The sequence below is a fragment of the Heteronotia binoei genome, chromosome 2 (assembly GCF_032191835.1).
Source record: "Heteronotia binoei isolate CCM8104 ecotype False Entrance Well chromosome 2, APGP_CSIRO_Hbin_v1, whole genome shotgun sequence".
In the NCBI taxonomy this organism is placed as follows: Eukaryota; Metazoa; Chordata; class Lepidosauria; order Squamata; family Gekkonidae; genus Heteronotia; species Heteronotia binoei.
The window spans coordinates 172,001,914-172,027,361 of NC_083224.1; the positions used below are offsets into that span (position 1 = coordinate 172,001,914).

The window sequence follows — 25,448 nt, forward strand, 5'->3', positions numbered from 1 at the left end:
TTCTTCACAGAGGGAAATAGAGAGAGAAACACCTTTGTTTAGGACTGGCTTTCTCCTTTCTTTTTCAGATACTCTATAAAGTTTGGGTATGGCCAGAAGGCTCTTAGCCTGTGTCTTCAGGGGAGCCACCAAAGACGGCTAGGTCTGGCCGAAGAGAGAAATTGCTTGTTTCTTGTAAACTGCCTTATTTATGTAGTGTTTTTGTGGTAACATGGGAGAAAAGCAGTGTAGAAACTTAAAGCAAGAAAGAAATCATTTGATATAGATTTGCTGTACTTTACAGTTTCAGGCGGCAGTTAGGGAACCTCATAATTAAATGCTCCTACTCCCCAAACTTTCCTCTCACATAGTAAGTCAGCATACCCATGAGAAGAGCTCTAGGATAGCTTTTACCTTGATGCCCAAGTTTTCTACATGTAGGGGTGTTTTGGTTTTTTTTTTTTTAACTATGGCAGATGTTCAAACATACCCACCTGTAGTTTGTACTAATGTACAATCCAGAAAAATCCATACCACATGGTTCTACTGCATCCTCTGAAAAAGTCTGGCTATTGGTACCTTTCCTGAAATATTTGGAGTGTATGAAAAGCAGTGTTCATGTATACTTATATTCTCTCCCCTCTCTCTCTCTCCCCCACCCCCCAATCAGCCTGTTTGTTTGTGGCAATCACTCTACAGAACAAGATGGCATCTTGGAATTTCCTTCTGGGGTTTCTGCTGTATCACACTTTCCAGTCAGCCTTGACACAGCTGCCTTCACAACCTGAGAGCTGCTCTGGCCAAAGCCAGAAAATCTCCCTCAGCCACTCCTACAAGATCGATGTCCCTAAGTCCTCTCAAATCAAGGTGGAGCCAGACCCTCTGCCTCTTCAAGATGACAGCCACACACTGCTGGTTGGCGGCGAAACAGATGAGGAGCAAAATATTATATTCAGGCACAACATTCGGCTGCAGACACCCAAAGGGGACTGTGAAGTCTTAAGCCAGCTCAAGGCCTTGTTGGACAGGATGGTGAAGATGGAGATAGAAGTGGTACACCTGAGGGAGATCTGTAGTCCTCAGAAATGCTGTGGGAGAAGCCAAGGTGAGAACTGTGTGTGATTGCAGTGGTAGCAAAGGGGTAGTTGTGTCAGTCTCTTGTAGCAAAATAAAACAAATGTTCAGTGGCATCTTAAAGAGTAACAGCACTTGTTTCATGAATCAGAGCTCATTTTCTCAGGGAGATCATACTAATCCTTCTTATGGGGAAGATTCCAAGAGGAAAGGGAAAGGAAAAGTTGAAGCAGACAGGTCTGGGGTGAATTCTGACATGAGTCTTTTAAGTGTAAATTATCTGTGTAAGGGGAAAAGGGAGGAGCGAAGTAGAAAGATTAGGTGTGAATCCCATAATAAATCTTCCAAGTATACTTTTTTGGTGAAAGCGACTAAAATGCAGGGTTGCTGTGTTGGAAAATATCTGGATACTTTGGAGGTGGATCCAGGAGAGGGCAGAGGTTGGGGAGGGCCTCAGCATGCTACAATGCCATAGAGCCTACCTTTCAAAGCAGCCCTTTTCTCCGGAGGAGCTGATCTGGATTTTTTGTTTACTGTTGTGGCCAGCTGGAGCTCTCCTCTTGGCTGTTGCTTGGTGCCATTTTAGAAATTCTCTTGAAACTTGGGGGTCTTTAGAGAGAAGAGTATATTCTGTGCGAGTACAATGCCATCATCTTTATAAACAGCTGCCCCAGACATTTTAAACATTACACTTTGAAAATAATGGTCCCAAACTTCAAAACCTCATGGATTTGAATCCTGAAATGGTAGTGTCCTATTCAGAAATCAGCAATCATGATAAACATCTCTCCCACCCAAAGCTCAGATCTCATGAGTTATGCAGCTAGATCCCCCCCACAATGATTTAATTTCTATAGATTCCCATGATGAAGGTAGCTAAAATGCACTGTGTATTTCTTGTTCAATAATAATTCCACCTACTTGACTTTACCTCTTCCCTGTAATAGGCAAGGCTCTCTTTTTGGTGAGTGCAGAAGAAAATCAGGATCCCCAAACCTTCACTCCAAGTGTAACAACTGGACCTTTCGATTACTGTGCTCTTACTAGAATGATCCCTGGCTTTGTTAGTGAATTGCATTTTTACTTTAGTCCCTTTTTTCTCTCATGTGCTTCTTGTGGTCCTGGCCTGTGTGCCCAACAGGGGTCTCTTCTTGTAGCGGCCATGGGACTTTCAGCCAAGAGCTTTGTAGCTGCCGATGTGACGAAGGCTGGGAAGGCGAGGACTGTTCCCGCGCTACCTGCCCAGGGAATTGCAACGGCAATGGGCGCTGCATTGCTGGTTACTGCGTTTGCAATGCACGTTACAGTGGTGAAGATTGCAGCCAGCTCCTGTGTCCTGGGAACTGCAATGGAAATGGGATCTGCATCAATGGGGTCTGCCAGTGCTACAAGGAATACATTGGGGATGACTGCTCCGAGAAGAGGTGCCCCAATGACTGCAGTGGCAACGGATACTGTGATAATGGGGAGTGCTACTGTGAGGATGGCTTCATTGGACTTGACTGCTCCAAAGGTAAGATGACTACCTTCATTTAGCAGATGCAGCAGCCAGTTTACCACCCAGTTTGAGTTTAATAGCCCAATGGCCATACACTATAAGAATAAAATGCAATTTAAGAATTTAAAATCACAATATAACAGAAGTTTGCCATGTCTACAATACAACATTTACAAAGACTGTTCAAGAGTAGTCTTAAATAATGAGGCAAAGAGAAGAAGCCAGTTGCCTTGTCCTAAAGAAGTCAGTGGGACTTTGAGAATGAGCCTGTTCCTATATGCGCATAATTAGGTCTTTTTTTTTTGCAGCAGGAACTCCTTTGCATATTAGGCCACACACCCCTGATGTAGTCAATCCTGCAAGAGCTTACACGGCTCTTAGTTACAGGGCCTACTGTAAGCTCTTGGAGGATTGGCTATATCAGGGGGTGTGGCCTAATATGCAAAAGAGAAATTAGAATGATTGCTGGAAAAAAAGCCCTGTAATGCTGCATTTTCATTTGTGTAACTCCACCCTAGGCCTCTTCACTGTGATGTTGCAATGGAAGCTGGGCAGCTGCTTTTAGATAGCTCCACCCAAAAAGAAAACCAACATTTCTCAAGAGTTGAGACCTTCAAAGCCAACTAGATTTCCAGGGTATAAGCTTTGGAGAATCAAAACTCCCTTTGTCAGGATAGGTAGCCCTGTTAGACTTACTGTAGTAGCAGTAGAAAAGAGTAAGAGTCCAGTAGAAGATCAAATAAAAGTTGGTTTGAAATGCATTCTTCTGTCCCTGGTTTAAACAACTGCCCTACCAGATATTTAAGCAGATCAGGCACATCTACGCTTAGTCAGTTAAAACATCTAATGATACCTCATTGCTTCAGGCTTCCTGCATCCAGCCAGGCCCAGCCACATGGTCAAATATGGCTGCTGGCCACTGGCAGGAGAGTAGCAGTTTGTTATCTTCCAGTCCCAGCTCCAAGAGAGAAGAGGCCCCCCTTACTCTTCAAAGCAAGCATTTTTACTAATCCTCTTGCTCCACCCACATTACATCACTCTCCATCCCTTGTTACATGGTCTGCCCAGGTTTAGGCTTCTTTTCCTGTTGTCCCCAGGAAGCCTCCTTTCTGGTAGGCATTCTGGGAAACCCCAAGCATTCTGGGGAATCTCCAGCTTATTCTTGGAGATGGTCTCTGAGCCTGCTCTAGCTCAATGCCCTCCCCACTCTGCTTCCTGCCTGGAGGGAGAGGATGCCCATTGTCTCTTCAAGCAGCTCCATTAGCATCTCTTAAGAGCTAGCCCAGATGCTGTTGTAATGCCAGGGGCTACATTCCTTCCCCTTCCTGCTTGTCTTTGCACTCAGAGACAGAACCTTTTAAAAGCTGGCTTGCCACCTCTCCAGGAGGCAAGGCATTTCTCCACAACCTTAAAGACTAAAGGCAGGGTATGAGGTTTCGTGAGTCACTGCTCAGTTCTTCAGATATGGCTAGAATGTGAGTTAATCTGTCCTATATATTGGAAAGTGGGGTGATTTCAGATGCCAAGTGACATTAGCAAGCAAATGGCAATAGAAAGAATGATTGGATTAGGTGTGATATGCAGAGAGGTAGTAGGAATGGAGAAATCAGCACTCGTAATGAGCCAGGAAATGAGACGGGATTCAGTCCAGGTGGACACATTGTCTTCAGCTTCATCATCAGTTGCAATTCAGCAGTCTCATCTCCCTTCGAAATTCCTTTGTAAGAGAACTGCTACTTTTAGGTCAGCTACTGAATGTCCTGGAAGGTTAAAATGTCCCCCCATTGTTTTTTGAATGCTGTGTTTTTTGATGTAACTAATGTCCATTAATCCTTTGTCGAAAGGACTGTCCAATGTAGAAGGTAGAAGGACATTGCTGACATGTGATGGCATAAATCACATTAGAGGATGAGCAGGAGTAGGAACCTGTGATGGCATGGCTGCTGTTGCTGGGTTCACGGATGGTGTCGCTAGGATCTATATGACAGCAAAGTTGGCAACTTGGTTTGTTGCAGGCCTTGGTACCAGAGTCCAAATGACTGTTAAGTAGTTTATCGTTGTGGGTGAGAAGTTGTTTTAGGTTAGCAGACTGTCTGTAAGATGCTGCTTTAAGGAGCTGCTTGATTTTGTACTGCAAACCAACATGGCTACCCACCTGAAACATTTAGCAGTCATCTATTTAAAAGTAAGGCACGGGAAATTACCACATTAAGCAAAACAAATGCATTAATTTGCTGTGCCATGTTTGCAGAATTACATGAGTAATAGTCACTTGCATAAATAATTGATTCGTGGAAGTTTGTGCAAAGTTAATGAGTTATGCAAAGAAAAATTAGTGTGTTATATTTCGTCGATTTGCATCATTCATTTTGTGTGCACAATTCAACAAACATTAAATCAGTCAAACGAGTGAGAGATTTTTTTTTTAAAGATATCTTGCCAAATATCTGAGAAAAAAGAGAAAATATTCATTTAGCCGGGGCTTTTTTTTTTGAGCAGGAACACAAAGGAACGCAGTTCCAGTTGGCTTGATGTCGGGGTGTGTGGCCTGATATGCAAATGAGCACCTGCTGGGCTTTTTCTACAAAAAAGCCCTGCGTGAAACAATGGTGATGTCAGGGTGTGTGGCCTAATCAGATGAGTTCCTGCTGGGCTTTTTTCTACCAAAAAAGCCCTGCACCTAGCATCTACATTCCAAGAGAGTGACTATGAGATGATCAGAAATGAAGAAAAGGTTCGACATACAGGGCACTATAGCAGAAGACATGCTGTCCTGAGTAGTACCCAGCATTTTGGATGGTGAGGGCACATGTAGCAGGACTTCTGTTGAAGATCTTAATGCCAAGCAGGTTTATACAGGACCAAGGAGTCCTTACCCTGATCCTAGACTAATTTGGACTTGTAAAAGTAAGAACTTGAGCTTGGAAACAAATTGGTCTTCTAGATCTCTTTCTGAACTTACTTATATCCAACTGACTTTTGGACCATCTGAGGCTTTTGAACAGTCTTTAAAGGCAGCCCCATATAGACCTCATTGCAGTAGTCTAATCTAGATGAGATCTGCCCATGGACAACCCAGTCATGGCCATGTCTTGCTTTTCCAGGAAGTGGCCAATCTAGCAATCCAACTGAAGCTGATTACTGGTGCTATCTTCACTTGGATTGCCAGAATCTCCCCAGAAAAGCAAGATTTGGTCATGCCATCGTTGTCTGTGCTCTGCTTACATCTGTCAGAACTTGGAAGCTAAGCTGCTTAGCACTTGGATGGGAGACCTCCACAAGGAAGTCCAGGGTTACCATACAGAGGCAGGTAATGGCAAACCACCTCTGTTTCTTGATAGTACTTTCCAATTCTAATGGTGCTCTGTTCCACTGACAAGACTTGCGAATCCATCTTTTAACAACACCCCCAAGATGTCGGCCTGCTCTTTCAGAGAAGGTACACTGTCAGCCAGCAGCACCTCCATCTTTTCTGGGTTGAACTTCAGTGTCATGGCTGTCATCCATTACTGTGCCAAACACATATATTCAATAAACCTTCCAGCACCAAAACAAATTCTCCTCTTTGCAAACACAGCATAACCACAGAAGATAGCTGGAAACTTCACGTGCTCATTTAAGTGAAGCTAACATTTAGCTGGTATCCTTGAAGAGTGGAGATAAATAACCCAATTAGTTTTTGAGAGGCACCCTTACCCAAAAATACAAATGAGAATTACTTTACCATCACAGCTAATGACATGATCATTACCAAAGCAATAGATTTTGAGAAGCCTAATGTGTTACATTATTATCACCAACAGGAGTCCTTAAATTCAATAAAGGATCAGAAAACATTGCACATTTTCTTCAAAATCACCACTAGTTTTTCATCAGGAAGAAATAAAACCATATATTAAATTCCAGGCAGTTTTTAAAAAAACAGTTATACAAGCCAGATTGTGGAACTATTAGAAATGGCATCTTGATAATCTATTTCTTTTCAGGATGCCAGTCTTGGCTTCACAAGAGAATGGTATAAAGCCAGGAAAATAATGTGTTAGACTATTGCATGCAATGATTCTTGGTATTTGTTTTGATGTCAAAGGTTATGAGACATGTTAAGGCTAATTTTGCCACTTCCTCAGATTTCAAATACTGGCATTTCCTTCAGCTGCAGTCACAGCGAGTTTAACTCTACAGTCTTATTGCAAAAATTCCAAAGGGATGAACTGAGTGCTGCCTTACTGAAACCTTAAATAACCGCATCATTTGTGAAAATTATAGAGCTGGCTGCCAGGACACTTAAACCGATGCAGTGCAATGCAACATAAGGCCATGTAAATTCAGGTTGGGCTGTCAGCCATCCAGACAGTAGCATTCATAAAACCACAGGGATGTCTGAAGTGCACATGGGTGACCATGCACGTGTTCCTGGTTGCCTTCACTTGCCTTTCCTTCTTTGTGTGTATATGAGCTTTTTTTGAAGGGGGGGGGGGGGTAGAATCGTACAAAAAGAGTGAAGTTGCCTATATGTATAATGGTTGCAATCTGTCAGAAAGCTCTTCTGTGCAAACGCATGAAATGAATTCGAGTTTCGTGAGACACTTCTGTAGAGCTTGTGCAGGGGAACTTCCTGGTGCACTAGTATGACAGGCAGTGTGTAGAGTAATGGTCAGAGTGTCGGACTAGGGCTGGGAAGATGCAGGATTGTTTTCCTGCTTGCCAGGGCTTTTTTTTTTGTAGCAGGAACTCCTTTGCTTTTTAGGCTACACCCACCCATCCCCGGATGTAGCCAATCCTTCAAGAGCTTACAGCAGGCCCTGTAATAAGAGTCCTGTAAGCTCTTGGAGGATTGGCTACATCCGGGGATGGGTGCGTGTAGCCTAATATGCAAAGGAGTCCCTGCTATAATAAAAGCTGTGCTGCTTGCCATGAAATTTTGGGCAGTCATCCTCTTTCAGCTGAAACTACCCTACAAGGTTGTTTTGAGGATTAAATGGAGGAGTGAACTGTAGTGTCCTCCTTTGGCTGTGGGTTTCCAGATTAGAGTACTGACAAGCACCTGTTCTCAGGTCCATTCAGCAGAGACAAGTTGGCTCAAAACACCAGTGGTTTATTTGCAAGGAGACAACTTAAACAACCAACATTTTTAGCTAACATACAGAACTGGAAACTGATACTGATTACGCATTAGCAGTTGCTCCACCCCCAGGCTTCTGCTTTCCCTGGATCAAGCAATCAAGCACTCCCCTATCAGTTGCTGCACATCCACATGTTGACTCACAGCTCCCTCCAATTTCCCCTGTGGCTTCTTGATCTTGTTTTTTAAGAGATCAGGAAGATACAGGGGGTGGGGGTTGAATGTCCGCTGGGTACCTCCTTTATACCCTATGGAGACCGGTTCCCATATGGTATAATGGAGAATTGATCTGTGGGTATCTGAGGCTGTGTGTGTGTGTTTTCAGAGAGGCACCAGATTTTCAGCATAGTATCTGGTGCCTTTCCCTCACCCCCCCCCCCGTCCAAGTTTCAAAAATATTGAATCAGGGGGTCCAGTTCCATGAGCCCCGAAAGAAGGTGCCCCATCTTCTGTTTTTCCAATGACGGGAAGGGATTTAAAAGGAGCCCGGTCACTTTAAACATGATGGCCAGAATTCCCTTCAGAGTTCAATTGTGCTTGGCACAACCTTGCTCCTGGCTCCGCCCCCAAAGTCCCAAGATATTTCCTGAGTCGGACCTGGCAGCCCTAGTCAAAATTCAGAGCAAGAAATCTAGAACAGTCAGTATAAGAAGGCCCACTTGCACAATTAAAAATATACCACTTAATATTGCTGATGTCGATTTAGCAGCCCAAACACTGGTTGTTGTGTGTCCTTTATTAGGAAATGGCACATATGATATTTCACAATAAGTAATAAATACACTCAATCTTGCACAACTGTTTTAGAGTACTGGGCATAATCTGTGGATGGATCACTGGCAGTTGTTTAGCTCTATCATCTGTCATTGTTTGTCATCTCCAAGAAGCTCTTTAGTCCCATAAAAAGCTTTGCCTGCCACCTCCTTCACATACTGGTTATTTTTGCATTCTCACTTACTCCTCCAATGTATCTTAGCTTGAAAGAAGTCTGTATTTAGGGGAGTATCGCACAGGGCATTCAGTAGCCATGTGCCTCTTCTGGTTGATGATAATTGCAAATGTGTCTCTCCCTGAGTTGTGGGGTATGGATGTTGCAATACTGCTGCATTAGATGCTGGAGAATGTGGTATCAATGTAGCTTAGACTTGCTGGATTTTACTAGACCCCCAACCAATGACTTAATTCTCTAAGATTTTATGGTATGGATTGGAAGTAAAAAGACCCTTAATAAAATAATGTTATTCATTCATGCAAAATAGCAGCTGTAAATATTCTCCTGTAATATCAGTATCTGAGGGGTCTGTAGCACTTGGGGTTCCTGTTTGTCCACTTATGATGAGAGACCTCCAACCAACTGTAGACCTTGCTTGTTGATGCTCTGCAGATTAGCAGGTGGAAATTAGAGCCAAAGGGTGGAGAACAATTACCTTGGGGAGAAAAATGAAACTGGCCACTTACTGGAAGTTCTGTCCACAGAGTTCCTGATGATTCCTAGAGCCAGGGCTTTTTGGGAGTAGGAACGTAGTTCCGGGGGTGTGGCCTAATATACAAATGAGGCCCTGGTGAGCTTTTCCAAAAAGCCCTATGTGAAACAATGGTGATGTCAGGGGGTGTGGCCTAATATGCAAATGAGTTCCTGCTGGGCTTTTTCTACAACAAAACCCTGCCTAGAGCTACCCTTGTCAGTTTGTCAGATAGCTCTAGGAATCCCTTGTAATCTTATCGGATAGCTTTAGGAATCACTGGGTACTCTATGGTTAGAACTTCCAATAAGTTCTGGGGTGTTATTTTTCTTTTTGATTTTTCTCCCAGGGTTCTGTTTCCCTCACAACCCTGCCGTCAGTTACCAGGCACTGCCTGGCATTCACCTGCAGCCCACTCAGGAAAAATGAATTGGACACTGGTCTAATTTAACCCCCCCTGGTGAGCTGGCATCACTCTTTCTGTTTTAGTGATCGCCCCTTGGAATGCACGGCTCCTTAAATCCTCAGAGGATTCTCTGACTATTGGCTGGGATAAGATTACAGATGTGGATTATTACCTCATCAGCTACTTTCCTGTTGGGCACGAAGCATCCGTGAAGCAAGTGCGAGTGCCCAATGATCAGCTCAGCTATGAGATTTTAAATCTTCTTTCTGGCACAAAGTATGTCATCACAATTCACCACGTGAAGAAGGGGGTTTCCAGTGACCCGAGCCTTCTGCAAGCCAGCACAGGTAAGAAGCTCTAGTCTAATGTATTCTTTCACCTCCTCTAATATCTGCAGTGTCTCATGGGGAAAAGGTTTAGCTTTGTAAAAGGAGCCCAGTTCAGACAATCACAAGATGTGAAGACACCAAACCTGGTGCTTAGAGTTTACTTCATCTTTTGGCCTTAAATGCACCTCTGCCTTGCATGTAGCTGTTGAGGAGACTCTGGAGAAAGGGTGAGCGGGGTGGTAGAAAACATGACAATGTCATGTTCAGTTTCACAGGTTTTCAGCTTGGAGTCATTGTAAGGAATGTTTGCAGCAATACTAATTTAGCACCCCTCTTAATTTGATTTAATTTCTTCACCCTTCTTTGCCCTGAGAAAATTCCAGCTAACATTGACTTGCAGCTTGAAAAATGGCATGCATGGGATTTCTGGGAAAATGTTATAATTGCACTGATATAATGTGAATCTATGTTTGCCCCCATAGTACCAAAATGTGCGTTTACATCTTGAGTTTGGGTCCTCCTTTGTGGCACAATTAGGCGGTAACACGCACAGCAGTAGTGGAAACTACAAAAAGGTACCCAAAGCCTGCTGTGTGTGAAAGTGAACATACGGTTGCACCCCTTCCTTCTCCTCTTACATCCAAGTAGTTGCATTTATCTAATTATTTTAGAATAAACACTTGTAAAAGAAAGAGACTAGTTGGAATGACATAGTTTTTTAAAAAACTATCTCTTGATGATTCTCTCTTGCCTAGTTGTGGCCACCATTGATGCTATTTGGGTGACCGAAGCGACAGAGAATTCCCTGGAAGTGGAGTGGGAGAATCCTGCAACAGAGGTGGATTATTACAAGCTGAGAGTCAGTTCGGTACATGGATTCGGGGAGGAGAAGGAGGTATTGGTCCCCAAAAGCAGTGACCCCAAGAGCAGGTACATCATCACAGGTAAGTGGGAAAGTGTTGTGAGTCTTCACTTGATGGGGCAAATGTGTAAGGTGGATGCTTTTTGTGCTGGAAACTTGAAATGGGTGTCTTTCATCTGTGGTACTCACACAGAGAGCTGAACATTATTTGTTAAGTGTGTGGACTCTTATCTGGGAGAACCGGGTTTGATTCCCCACTCCTCCACTTGCACCTGCTAGCATGGCCTTGGGTCAGCCTTAGCTCTGGCAGAGGTTGTCCTTGAAAGGGCAGCTGCTGTGAGAGCCCTCTCCAGCCCCACCCACCTCACAGGATGTCTGTTGTGGGGGAGGAAGGTAAAGGAGATTGTGAGCCGCTCTGAAACTTTTCGGAGTGGAGGGCGGGATATAAATCCAATATCTTCTTCTTCTTCTTCTTCTACATAAACAACTTATATGGTATAAAAAATGCAGCATTCTCTCTATTCCAGTGGTACCTGTTTGGGATTTTTATACTTTATTGTACCTGGTTTGAGGCTTGCTGTTTAAATATTTAAACTATACACTGCCTTGGGTATTGGCACAGATAGAATGACATGAAATAAAATATATACTGATCTAGGGACCTGTGTGAGATATTGTTTGCAACAGAAAACTGTACCTTCTGTTTTCACTCCCTCCCCCTTTTAACCATAATCTGATTTTTTAGGAATTATTATTTATTTTATGTATAAAATTTATGAGTTGTATTTTCCACTTGCTGGGAGCACTCAAAGAAATATACAGCATATATTAAAGAGCCTCTTCTAAAAACAGATGTTAAAAGCTTTAGAAAGTTTTAAAAAAACTTGACAGAGCAGCTTAGATCCAACAGACATCTTCAGCTCTCAGCAAAATTACTTTTGAGAAGAAGTATATTTTCATGTTACCCAAATCACCAATACACGTGCATGTGGCTAGCAAAAGCATCCTCTGCTAGCAAAGAGAAAGCATCTGTATTATTGGGTATTACTTACCAAGACTGTAACCTGTGTATGCAGGGATTGAGATACAGACCAACTCCCAAAACAAATGAAGGGGGATAAGCTTCTTAAACAAGGAAAGTAATTTATTGGATTAACAGAAAAAGAACTAAGTTAAATCAGGTAAATAAAAACAGAGGCACTAAAGAAAGGAAATAAATGCATATCTTAAGTACAAACACAGTTTAAAGCCTTTCCTTAACAAATTACTTGCTACTAAGGGAGAAAAATGAAAGGGGAGAATCAAAGATGTACAGATCTGCTTCCTGAAGACAGCTGGGCAGCTCTGGAGAAGCACAACATGTGATACAAACTGGATGGACTGAAGGCTATCTTCATATATGTTTGCTAAGACTGAGGAGGGGAAAAGCTGTTGGCATTGGAATGTGAGAGTGAAGAAAAGTCCATCTCTCTAGAGATGAGCTAATTTGAAAAGGGATTTTTTGTGTGTGTGCATTGAGGAGAGTTTTCTTCTTTTGCATTATGGTAAAAAATATCAAGGAGAAGGGTTCCATAGGGAGACTGAAAGGTTAGATAGGCAAGAATTAATGGCTGAATATTTTACATGATGGAGTAGCAGGAGAAATCTTCCAGCACTTAAGATAACGAGAAAATGGCTGGCGCTGGCCTGTTGCTCATTGTCTCAATCAGGGCTTTTTTTTTGTAGCAGGAACTCCTTTGCATATTAGGCCACACACTCCTGATGTAGCCAATCCTCCAAGAGCTTACAGGGCTCTTAGTACAGGGCCTGCTATAAGCTCTTGGAGGATTGGCTACATCCGGGGTATGTGGCGTAGTATGCAAAGGAGTTCCTGCTACAAAAAAGTCCTGATCTCAATTATTGGACCCCTTAGGTCTTGGAGGGAAAAGACCCTTTGATTGACTCCCACCACATATGGATTTTGCATGATTAACAGAGGAGTTGCTTCACATTCCTTGCACAGTTTCAGTGTAACTCTCTGTCATTTTGATATGTTTGATCTAGACACCATTTTTCATCACCAGACCCATGCTAAGATGTGCATGTGTACAGGGATTAAAATGGAGGTCCCCTGTGAGAGAGAGTCCTATATATCATACTGCTAGCAACAAAAACCATATATAGAGGTTAATCTCAAAGGGTGGGTGCAGGAATAAACATCCCTTTGGGATTCTGTTCTCATCATAGACTTCAGAGAGCAGACAGAAGGTCTTCTTGAAGGGACGGTGGCTCAGTGGCAGAGCATCTGCTTGAGAAGCAGAAGGTCCCAGGTTCAATCCCCGGCATCTCCAAAAAAGGGTCCAGGCAAACAGGTGTGAAAAACCTCAGCTTGAGACCCTGGAGAGCCGCTGCCAGTCTGAGAAGACAATACTGACTTTGATGGACCAAGTGTCTGATTCAGTATAAGGCAGCTTTATATGTTCATATGTTCTCTGGGCAAGTGGTGATAGAAAAAGGATGTCTCTGGTTCAGAAAAGTTATTCAAATTAAGATGGCATCCACTGATGTGGTTTCATTCATTTGGGTCTTTGGGGAAGAAAAGTATGTGCTGACCCCACCCAAAGCCCTTCACATTCCATGCATAGAAAATTGATTTTCATTTTGATCCTGCCTCAAGGAGAAGGTTAAGTCTTCCCTGGCAAAGATGCAAGGAGAAAATTAAGATGATGCTCTTCAACTCCAAGATGGTGTCATCCCAAAACTTGTCCCACATGAAATGCAAAGAAAAGTATGGAAAAACAAAACTCATGTGAACCTTGAAAGAAGGTGCAGCTGGGTCTCAAAATGCCAGAACTGCTGAGTCGTTTTTGTGCTTTGTTCTCTTTATAGGCCTGATACCAGGAACACAGTACAAGATCACAGTGATATCCATGAAGAATGAGATCGAAGGGAAACCATCATCTGTCAATGGCTGGACAGGTATAAGCAGCATTAATAGGCTGCACACAAGTGGGTGATTTTGACAAGCATGAGTTGTTGCAGGAGTCTGCCATATAGTGATAACCTTTGGAACCTTCCAAATTCCCTCCAATATCTGTCAAAGCTTAGATAGATTAGGCCAGGGGTGGCCAAGCCTGTTTAATGCAAGAGCTACATAGAATAAACATCAGATGTTTGAGAGCTGCAAGACATGAACATCAGATGCTTGAGAATCACGAGACAGGAAGGCAGGCAGGCAGGCAAATAGATGGGGGATGTGGAGGTGGAAAGAAAGCAACTTTAACTTTAAATTCATTCTCCAAGCCGCTGGCTGGCTTGGCTTGGAGAAGTGATTTAAAGAGAGAAGTGCCTTCTCCGAGCCAGCTGACAGGTGGTGGAGGCTTCAAGAGCCACACAATATGTGAGAAAGAGCCACATGTGGCTCCCGAGCCACAGTTTGGCCACTCCTAGATTAGGCAATGATTCAGGCGCATCCTTCTCTCCATAATATGCAAACTGCAGGCTTGTGCAGCCTCCATTTGCCCCAGCACTTTTTCTGGATGTATACTTAAAATGTTTAAAGTGTACATTTATAAAAAATGAAAAGTGTAAATAATAAGTAAGGCCCCACTTGCATTAGCCAATTTTGCTGTTGTTTCTTATCAAGTATATTGCTGCTTTTTCGCTCCTTGGTTGGCCACTGCATTGTGTGTGAAAGAAACCCTCAATGAGATAGCAGCCATTGGAAACGTAAGGATCCAGCAATGGTGATGCCACATCATTTCTTCCACTGACTGCTGTTCTCAGCATGGGTGGATCTGGTAGCCTCAAAGGCCCTTCCTTTGGCCATTGCCTGTACCAGATGCCTGACGCTGGAAGGACTTGGTTTCTCTGTTGTTTATTCCTGTCTTCCTGAGTGAACTTTTCTGTGGGTAAATTGAAGGAGGGCCCCGGGGCACTGAGGGTTCTACTTTCTTTTGGGCAGGAGATCCACTCTAGGATGTCGTGATCTTTAGCGTTTTTGTTTTGGACGTGCTGTTCTTTGGATCGGTTATTGGAACCTCCTCTGCGCCATTTCCCTCACTCTTTTTGTTGCTGCTATAAAGCTGCTTCCAGAAATGGCAAAAAAATAAGGCAAAGGGCATGGGTATACCCACCCAGCTGTTTGGGCTGTACTGCCAAAACTCAAATTCTTCAGCAGTCTGATTGTTGAGAGGAAGAGCCGCTTTAAAAATAATCCACTTGGTTGTGTTTTGAGATCCCGAAGAGTGATTGTTCACCATTACATGCCTCACTTGCTAGTATAGCTGGATGTCCTGTATCATGATGATGAATTGTATTTATTGTTATGCTCCTCCTGGTTTTAACTCAACCTTTGCAGAGTTTATCACAAACTGATAATCCAACAGCCAAGGGGGCAGAAGAAGCAGCCACTATTCAAGTTCAGGTTCTCACTGACAGGTGCCTAGTCAACTGTACCTTAGCAGACAGAGCTTTTTTTGTAGCAGGAACTCCTTTGCATATTAGGCCACACACCCCTGATGGAGCCAATCCTCCAAGAGCTTACAGGGTTTAGGGTTAGTACAGGGCCTACTGCAAGTTCCAGGAGGATTGGTTACATCAGGGATCTGTGGCCTAAAATGCAAAGGAGTTCTTGCTACAAAAAAAGCCCTGTTAGCAGATATGGATGCCATGGTTTTGAAACTGGAGAGGGATGAGAACTATTGCATCTTGACAAATCTGAGGGCATCTATGGAGCACCACATTTGCCTCTGGCCAGTGAAAGTCAGCCAGCAGAGCAAAGAAGGTCCAGATTAAAGATGTGCCTAGGAACAATGCCCTGGCCCGGGTGAATCTGGCTAGCCCAGTCTTGTTAGGTCTTGAAAGGAAATCAGGGTTGGTTTTGGATGGGAGACCACCAAGGAGGTCCAGACACAGAGGCAGGCAATGGCAAACCACACCTGTTTGTCTCTTGCCTTGAAAACCCTTTAAGGCATTGCAACCCATTTATGGCATTGCCATAAATCAGCTGAGACTGGATTTGATTTTATTTCTAAATCCAGAGGAGTTAGCTATGTTAGTCTGTTGCTGCAAAATAGTACAGAGTCCAGTAGCACCTTTAAGACTAACAATTTTTATTGTAGCATAATCTTTCGAGAAACACAGCGCTCTCTGTCAGGTTTGATTTATAGCCACCCTTCCTGTAGACAGTCTCAGGGTGGGTTGCAAACAATGTTCCCTCTAAGTTGCAGAATCTTGTGAGCAAAAATTCTACTTTGTGAGATACTGGCATTAAAGGCTGATTTTACACTGGACAAAAGATCCAGTATTGCTGTGCTTCCGAAAGTGACCATCTACATTACAAACAATAAGCCTTCACTTCTGTTTCCCTTCGGTGTTTTGACTGTCATTTACATTTAAAACCCTGAATTGGCTCTGAAAACGGTTTTGCCACTGATTTGCTGCTGACTTTCCAAGACTACTTTTGAATGAGAGTTTTCCAGGAAGCTTTGGATCTAAGGCCATAAGTGTAAATGTCAACAGCAGATGTCTTTTTGAACATCACTTGCTACTGGCTGTTGGTACCTATGATGTTTCTCAGACCTATAGATCAGCTATGACAATCTGATTTGTATTAATAAAACTGATATAAGGAGTTATAAGTAGTAGTGCATATGGCTAAAGTAGAAGATAATATAGGATAGAATGCTTAGGCAAAGTAGTTGCTTTTAAAAGAAAGCATTTGTTTTAGTCTCACCCTGGCTAGAGAAATTGCAAGTGCATTCCACAGGACCATAAAGAGGATATCTTTTCTGGGAAACAGGGCAAGAAACTCATTTATCAAGAAAGAATGAAGGAACTCTTAAACCTGCCCCCCTCTCCCCCTCCATGGTTTCAAGCAGCTTTTAAGTTTGGGATGCATATCCTGCAGAAACGTATGTAAATTAATGACAAGAAACGCAGTAAAGCAAGCAAGCATGGAGGGGAAGTCCAGGAACAAAATGTTGAGTGTAGATGAAAAAATATACTCTGGATTTTTAGAAGGCGATTTCAATGCTCAGAAAATCAGACCCAAACATGAATGTAGATCAGCCAAAGTTGTGAGATACTGCACAAATTAGTGTGCTCTGGGGTCATCCTTCCTGAGCTAAGACAAAAATGTGTGAGCTGGAGGCTAAAAATCTGTGAGCTAGCTCATGCTAATGCAGCTTAGAGGGAACTCTGGTTACAACACAATCAGAAAAACAACAGAATGTACATTTAAAATGTTTGAAAACTATAATATTTTAACTACCATTCTACAACTCTGTGATAAATAAGATAAAATGAAATAGCACTTTTCACCACCACCACTAGTAATGGTGGTAATAATTCTTCAAAGTTTCTTCTTATGTTGATGGCATAAAAACCCTTTATCTATTATGCTGAAACCACTTTTTCATATCTAGCTCTGGGATAGTGGTTATAAAGGTTAGGTTTAGGGACCCAGTGGCATGGTTCCAGTTGTCCACTTGGTACTGTACGAAGACAGATGATGTTATTGGATTCAGCGGGAAAGACCCATGCAATTGGACCCCATGTAAGTGTTGTCCAGCTGCATGGCAGCTACTCACAGGAAAACACCTCCCATGCACCATTTATACTGAAATATGGATCCAAGTAATTATTTGCAATTTTGCTTACTCTTGCTTTTATGATTGGTTTATTGCTGGAGCTACCAGGAGAAGTTCTCCTGTTATCGTCGCATTTATGTTTCCCCAGGGCTAGCATGATGTGAATTCTAATATAGTTATTATGCATAAAAAGTTAAGCAGTGAGGTCATCTCAAGGGAGCTAGTACTGGAAAAAAAATGGAGATGGTTTCAGGATTCAAGGGTACTACTTTGGTCTACCTGAGCAGGATTAGTAACTGTAAGGTCAAATAGTCTCCTTACTTACTGGAATATGATCCAGGATCACCTTGAAACAGGTGCAAATGAAGAATAATGACAGTGCTCAGCCAAAACAATGCTAGGAGTTACTAGGGAAGGTATCTTGTAAACAGAATCAGATGCTATTGTTCTTTGGGGGAGGGAAGGTAAACAGAATCTTAGAGAAATAACTTCTTTTTCCTAGATATTTGGAAAATTAAGATACTTTTCAAATGCTGCAAACATAAGCCCAAATTTCCCTCTGGCTCACCAGCTTTCCTCCAATGGGGTAAAAGTTACAGGGGAAGGTAATTCAGGTTTCTTTGATGTCATCCAATCTATGTGTTGAATATTGCATGGAATTTGTCACTGGAATTGCAACATCAAAACGGTCTCGGGTTTATTTTTTTTTCTCAAGCAGGTTTCTATTCCCTCGCTCCATCCAGCCCTTGTTTATGTGTGGTAATTACGTGTGACCCTCCACACAAGAATGTAGCTGAGGATTCTCATGAGCATCTCATTGAATGCAATGTTGTTCAGATAGATGGCATCCACCTTCAGGTGGCACATTTGAGCTTTTATTTTGCCATCAAGTTGCAGCCCACTTATGGCCGCCCAGTAGGGTTTTCAAGGCAAGAGATGTTCAGAGGTGGTTTGCCATTGCCTGCCTCTGTGTCATGAACCTGGACTTCATTGTTGGTCTTCCATCCAAACACTGACCAGGGCAGTCCTGCTTAGCTTCTGAGATCTGATAAGAAGGGATTAGCTTCAGCAGGGCTTTTTTTGAGCAGGAATACACAGGAATGCAGTTCTAACTGGCTTGGTGTCAGGAGGTGTGGCCTAATACGCAAATGAGTTCCTGCTGTTTTTCCCCCCACAAAGAAGCTCTGCATGAAACAATGGTGATATCAGGGGGTGTGGCCTAATATGCAAATTAGGTCCTGCTAGGCTTTTTCTACAAAAAAGCCCTGCACCTCGGCTATCCCGGTCAGGGCATTTGGTGGTCGTGGAAAGTATCGTCGAGTCACAGCTGACTTATGGCAATCCCGTAGTGTTTTCAAAGCAAGAAATGTTTAGAGGTGGTTGGTCATTGCCAGACTCCAACTCATGCCTCTGGTATTTCTTGGAGGTCTCTCAGCCAAATGCTAGCCAGGGCTGACCCTGTTTAGCTTCTGAGGTCCGACAGGATCAGGCTGTCATGGGCCATCAACGGCATTTACACATGGTTTTATTTCCCCAGTTCCTCATCTAGCAGATGAAATATATATAGGAGCCTGAGTAGTTGTGCGGATTTCTTTAGTTTGACTCGTGTTTCAGGTGACATGGTTGAAAATGCTGCACACTCAGGGCTTTTTTTGAGCAGGAATGCAGCTCAGGGGGTGTGGCATAATATGCAAATGAGTTCCTGCTGGGTTTTTTTCCTATGGGAAAAAAGCCCTATGCATACCTTATTGGCTTTAAGGCTCCATCATGGAGCTTCTTCATCATAATTTCTTCATAACTTTCAACTTCCTGCTTATACATTCTTCCAGGCATTTTTGTATCTGTCTTTGCAAATAATATTTCAAATCCTCCAAAAACACCCCCCTCAACTATCAGTAAAAAGGCAAATTTACATGAATTGTGTTTTTTTTGCAAGACGGTTTTGAACACAGGATTTGAATTTACCATGTTTCAGAATCTGAGTTTTCTTGGTACAGAGCTTGGATGGAGAAAGGAGGAGCATAATGTATGGGACAGCCTTACCTGTAACTCTTTCTCTTATTAATCTCTCAAAGAAATTGACATTCCCAAAAACCTAATGACTGAGCGAGTAACAGAGGATACAGCTACGATCTCCTGGGACAAGGTCCAAGCTCTTATAGATAGATATTCAGCACGATGTACCTCCGCGGATGGAGACACCAAGGAGGTATCTATAGGTAGAGACAAGAACAGTACCACCCTGACGGGTCTGGGCCCTGGCAAGGAGTATGTCATCTATGTCTGGGCTGAGAAAGGGAACCAGCAGAGCCAGAAGGCAAAGACTAAAGTTGTGACAGGTAACCTGCAGACAAGAGGCTCACTGTTCATTAGCTGCAAGCTGATGAACATGTGTTGGTAAACTCAAGTCATCTTCCCATAGGTGCTGCTTACCTGTTAAGCTCCTATGTCCTCCAAGAATGACTTTGAACCACCTCGTGTGACCTCCTAGCTATGGAGGGGAAATCACTACTCTTCTCTGCTTCTCTTCTCTGCTTCTAGAGCTTCTCTTGGAAGGAATTGTCATTACAGATGAATGCTGGCTTTGGGCTGGTGGTTCTGGTCAATGACACTGGAGACCTCAGTGCTCTGCTGTGCAGACTTGATGTTGGAACCTTCCATACTCAGCTGGTGATCCTGCCTGAAGATCCATGTCTAGCTGTTTCAGGCACTCTTGGTTTTCTTACCACTGTGATCTGAGAAACAACCCATGTTCTTATTCCCTGGCAATAATCTGCATGCTGATTAGTCTATAAGCACGATAGCACTTCTATCCTTCCATGTCTGAGTATCTTCTTTCATGGTTATTGCCAAATAAGGTCTCCAAGTTTGCTTGTTGCTGTTCACCTAGACCCATCTTTTTCCTCTGCTCCTGACTGTATCTCGCTGTACTTTCACCAGACCTGGGCTTCTGCTTCTATTTGTTATCCGTCATCACCTCTTTATTCTCCACCTTGGATTGGTCCATTATGCCCAAATGTACCAGGTCCTCTGCTTGTTCCACACACTTGGCTCTCTTTGAATCCCAGCTTCTGTTTTTCTGGCTTGAATTCAGTAGCATTTCACCATCCAAATGTTGTGAAAATTATGCTTTTTGTGTCCAAGACTGTTGTCACCGGAACCTCTTCTTTCAACTCATGGAATGATCAAAACGGCAGGTCTTAAAGGATTGACTTATGGTTGCAGCTATAGGGAGGAAAACCTCCTCTCAGTCTTAAGCACTTCTACCCAGGAGTACCCACTCAGTTCTGCCGTAAGGCCTGAGAGGGGAAAGAAAAATACAGAACCTGCTGTGGGGGACCCAAAGCCCAGCTGTGTCATTTGTTCATTTTAAAAAAATTGGCTCAGTAACCAAAGTAATTCCTGATTAAAATTCACAAAAACTACCACTGTCATTCCAAAGGGCTAGGAGAGGGAGAAGCCAGCCAGCCCCAAAGCTAGAGGCCACAGAGGGAAGGGGCCTTGGGAGGGTGTGAGGGGAGGGTCCCTTTAGATTGTGCAGGAAGTTTGTGGCTGCTCCTGCTGCCTCTCTGCATGATTTAGAGCCCACTGATCAGCTGATCTGTGGACCCTTTAAATGGTATGGGAGGGGCAGTGGCTATTCCTGGGTGCCCCTCTTGCACAACTGGAATCATGCAGGGGGGAAGGAAAGGGGCAGCCCTGGGATGGGGGCTGAGCCCCCCAAAACAGCTGGAGGGGCTATCCCTCCCCCCCTGCATAATTTAAAGAGCCTACCGATCAGCTGGGCCCTTTAAATGGCTCGGGAGGGACAGTGGTGCAATTTAAATCACACAGGAGGGGATGGCTATGAGAAGAGGGTGAGGGCCCCCCAAAACCTGTCAGGGGGCCTGGCCCCATGGACCCCTGGTTAGCTATGGGCCTGAAGCCAGCCCTCATGGTCCCTCAAGCACCTACATATAAGCATAAAAGAAGTAGGGCAGGAATTTACCTCACAACAGCAAATCCACTGAGCAGCAAATCAGATTAAATCTGAATCTACCGGGAAACTACAGTCCTACTCTTTAAATAAGGCAAAATCTCCAGGACTGGAAAAAGGAGATAATTGTCATGTGACCAGCCACAGAGATGGTTAGAGGCAGGGCTTGTAAAAACCCCAGGGGTTGGCTCTGCTTGAGAATGCCCTGATAACAAATTTACAAAGATAAGCTAGATTTCAGTCCAGTAACATCTTACAGCGCAACAAGATTTTTGAGGTATCTTTTGAGAATCAACGCTCCCTTTGACAGATATGAGTTGACATAGAGACCTCTGAGTCCTTACATCCCAGTCAGAAGGCATGAGGGGTGTTGTAAAGGAACTCAGGATGTAAAGGTACAACACGCAGTTTAATCAACTTGATTACAAGTTGGGGCATTTCCCTATGCTCTAATCAAGCTGACTGGTGGATGGTGTGCCTCCATGCTTTGCGATCTGAGGCTAGGTCAGACCACTGGTGATGGTTGATGTGACAGGTGCTAAGGGATTTCTTCAAGGAGTCCTTGTACCTCTTCTTTGGTGCCCCTCTATTTCGATGTGTCCCACATTGGTCTTGTCAGCCACCAGCGAGCCTGCAGCAAACGTGGACTATTGCACCCTTCTTAAATCTTCGTTCGCGAAGCCAAGCCGAGAGAGAGAAAGAGAGAGAGAGAGAATCAAGCTGACTACACTATGCATTGTACCTCCGCATCCTGAGTTCCTTATTCGCAACACCCCTCCCACCTTCTGACTGGGATATAAGGACTCGGAGATCTTCATTCAGACTAAGGGAGCTTTGACTCTGCTGTGTTGGTCTCGGAGGTGCTACTGGACTTGAATCTAGCTGTTTCTACTGCAGATCAACATGGCTACCCTCTGGAACTGTTTACAAAGATGTGGTAAATAAAGAACAGAACTACCATTGTTAAGTCCTGGAAAAGCAGCTGTAACTCTGTAGCTATAAACTCAACAGAAAAAATTTATCACATTCATCTGCAATGGTTGCTTCAAGCAATTTTGTCATTGTCATCATCTTCTATCCTCTGTTTCCTTAAATGCTTTCCCGCAAACTTCAAGATGCAGTCCGTCAATCTCATCTTACGTAAGGCTGATGAACCTTGTACAAACTTTGGCCTCTTTTGGTTCAGTCTGTCAGCTCCTCAATTGCCTTGAGGCTGCTGAACCGCTTGGTGAACACATGGTGAGGGTTCCAGTTCACAGAATGATGCATAGTCCGGGATTCTTGACTGTGCTTGGGTGTGCTTGTTATCATGTCCATTCATCCATCGACTCATGGATCCATTCATCTACCCTCCCACCCAACCATCCATCTATCTATCTATCTGTCCATCCACTCATGGATCCATTTGTCCACATATTTGTTCATCCATCCATCCATCCATCCATCCATCCATCCATCCATCCATCCATCCATCCATCCATCCACCCACCCATCCATGCACTCATGTATCCATTGTTAAATCCAGAAGAGGGCCCTGTTATGAGGTAAAGGTGATACAGCAACCGCAGGCTTTTGAATGCCATTAAAATGACTGAAAGAGTAAGAGGTGCACAGGACTGACCACTGGGATGTTTGCTTGCATTTGGTCCAGATAGCACTTTCCCACAGCTGCTGTTTCCCGTAAGGCTTGTGATCCCTGTTAGTTCCTGGAAAGAAGGGGCCGTTTTGAATTCCCACCCTCAGGCACAGTAATGCTTTGGATTGATTCTGAAGGGGGTTAACTTGGAGGTTTGGGGAAATCTTGTCTGCATCATTACTGTAAAGCAACATTTCTTTTCCACCTTGCAGAAATCGATGGCCCGTCTAATCTGGTAACCAACCATGTAACAGAAGACACAGCCACCATATCTTGGCATGGGCCCCAGGCTCCCATAGAAAGATACATCGTGACCTATACTTCAGCTGATGGGGACACCAAAGAGATGTCTGTCGGGAAGGACAAGACAACCACTACCTTAATGGGACTGAAGCCAGGCATGGAATACACCATCTACATCTGGGCTGTGAAGGGAGCCCAGCAAAGCCGGAAGGCCAGCACTAGAGCCCTAACAGGTAGCACAGACAGACAGGATTCCACTAAATATTATACCTTCTTGTTGGCTTAATTTTACTATTTTTATTTATTAAAAGTGTTCACTTCCCACCTTTCTCCTAATATCCAAGGCAACTCTCGGCTGTTTTCTTCATGCATTTTATTTCCAATTTTAAGACATGTCCCTTTCACACAAAAGGCATAAATATAAGTTTGGATTATATCGAACTGGAGCCATTGAAGGCTTTCTCTCTAAGTAAAATAATTGTTTAGTGATATGAATCTCTATCTTTGTGTACTGGTTAGAGTACCCTGCACATGCTCAGAGGCACTCATTCTGCCAGAAAAAGGGTAGCAACCTTAAATAAGATACTAGTGTCAGGAATTGGTCAAAAACATGATTTGTTACTGTTCTAAAAAAGGAATTATTTCAGTATCTGAATAATATTGGACTACTTGGTTGACCACAGCTTTTTAAAACTGCTCCAATAGCAACAAGGTGCACCATAAATGCGAATAAGCACAACAAGGAGTGGGTTGATAATAAACTTATGAACCCCTCGTAATGAGTGAGGAAGAGCCTCATAGTTTGAAAGGAGACCATCTGCTTATATGCCATTATTTTCATATTTGGTAGTCCATTCAAACCCTCATGTGAAGCTGCCTTGTACTGCATCAGGCTCTTCATAAATCAAGGTCCTTATTGTCTGCTCTGGCAGTGGCTCTCCAGGTTATCAGGTATATCTCATCACCTACTAGTTGATCCTTTTTTAAACTTGAGATGCCAAGGACTGAACCTGGGATCTTCTGTGTGCAAAACAGATGTCTTGTCACTGAGCCACAGCCCCATCCTATCCTGAAGTACCCAGAAGCAAGCGTGACATTTGAGTCCTGAGACACAGTTCCTGAAGCCAATGAAGGCATCTATGTTCACCCCAGATGTGGCAATTAATATAGCAGATATCGTTACAGTCAGAAAACTGGAAGTCTCAGTGAGCTTAGGTAGACTCTGCCAATGCATAAAGAATATAATGACCATACTTACACTTTGGGTTCTTAGAAATGGATAGCCCTACGAACCTGATGACAGACCAAACTACTGAGAACTCAGCCACCATCTCCTGGAAGAAGCCCTTGGCCGTCATAGACCGATACATACTGAGCTATACCTCTGCTGATGGGGAAACCAGAGAGATCGCAATTGGGAAGGATAAGACCAGCACCACCTTGACTGGCTTGAAGCCAGGCATGGAATATGTCATCTACATCTGGGCCTTGAAGGGAACTAAGTCAAGCAAGAGGATAAGCACAAAAGCTGTGACGGGTAACTTGAGAGGGGTGGGGGGGGGCACCCTATTTCCTTTTAAACAAATCTGGGAATGCTCTTCCTTAACATTGTATGTAAATTTTACTTTGAAATATACAAGCTGGAACAATTGCTGGGGTTTCACTCTCATGCTCAACTTGGGTTTCCAAATATGGAAAATGACTTTTCAGAGTTTGAATTTTGGAGCCTGATGTGATCTCCTGTCAAAAAAGGGTTTTCTCCAGGCAAAAGAGTTTTCAGGCAAATGTGATTGAGGGGGGAGGACTGAGCTTGTATTAGACTTCTGCCTTGGCTGGTGAGAATAATGGCAGGATTAGTGCAAGTTGTGTAGTCTCTGCATGGCTTTCTTCCCCCTGTTGGCACAAAATCTTGTTCGGAAATTGGCATAGGTAGTAATCCTTAGGGCAGGGATGGCCAAACATGTTTAATGTAAGAGCCACACAGAATAAACGTCAGATGTTTGAGAGCCACAAGACATGAACATCAGATGTTGGAGGGAGGGAAGGAAGTAGATTGGGAGGGAGAGGTGGAAAGAAAGCAGCTTTAACTTTAAATGCCATCTCTAAGCTGGCCAACAGGGTGGTGGGGACTTTGAGAGCCATGGAAGAGCCACATGTGGCTCCTGAGCCACAGTTTGGCAACCCCGCCGTAGGGTTTATCTGGTATAATTCAAGAGTTAACATAATATTATTTAGCACAGCTCTAAAAGGGAGGATTATTATCCCAACATTGCACTTCATTTTTCAGG

The 25,448-nt window shown here is 43.5% G+C and overlaps 1 protein-coding gene across 1 annotated transcript in view; it reads left to right on the forward strand.

The window, feature by feature from the left end:
- The first annotated feature begins 652 nt into the window (after positions 1-652).
- TNN (tenascin N) overlaps positions 653-25,448 on the forward strand; it is a 37,824-nt gene continuing 13,028 nt past the window's right edge. The window contains exons 1-7 of the mRNA XM_060232475.1: positions 653-1,084; positions 2,195-2,566; positions 9,626-9,889; positions 10,627-10,815; positions 13,602-13,691; positions 23,130-23,393; positions 24,434-24,697. Coding sequence (XP_060088458.1) covers positions 685-1,084; positions 2,195-2,566; positions 9,626-9,889; positions 10,627-10,815; positions 13,602-13,691; positions 23,130-23,393; positions 24,434-24,697 — 1,843 coding nt within the window. The 5' untranslated portion in view covers positions 653-684. The remainder of the gene's footprint in view (positions 1,085-2,194; positions 2,567-9,625; positions 9,890-10,626; positions 10,816-13,601; positions 13,692-23,129; positions 23,394-24,433; positions 24,698-25,448) is intronic.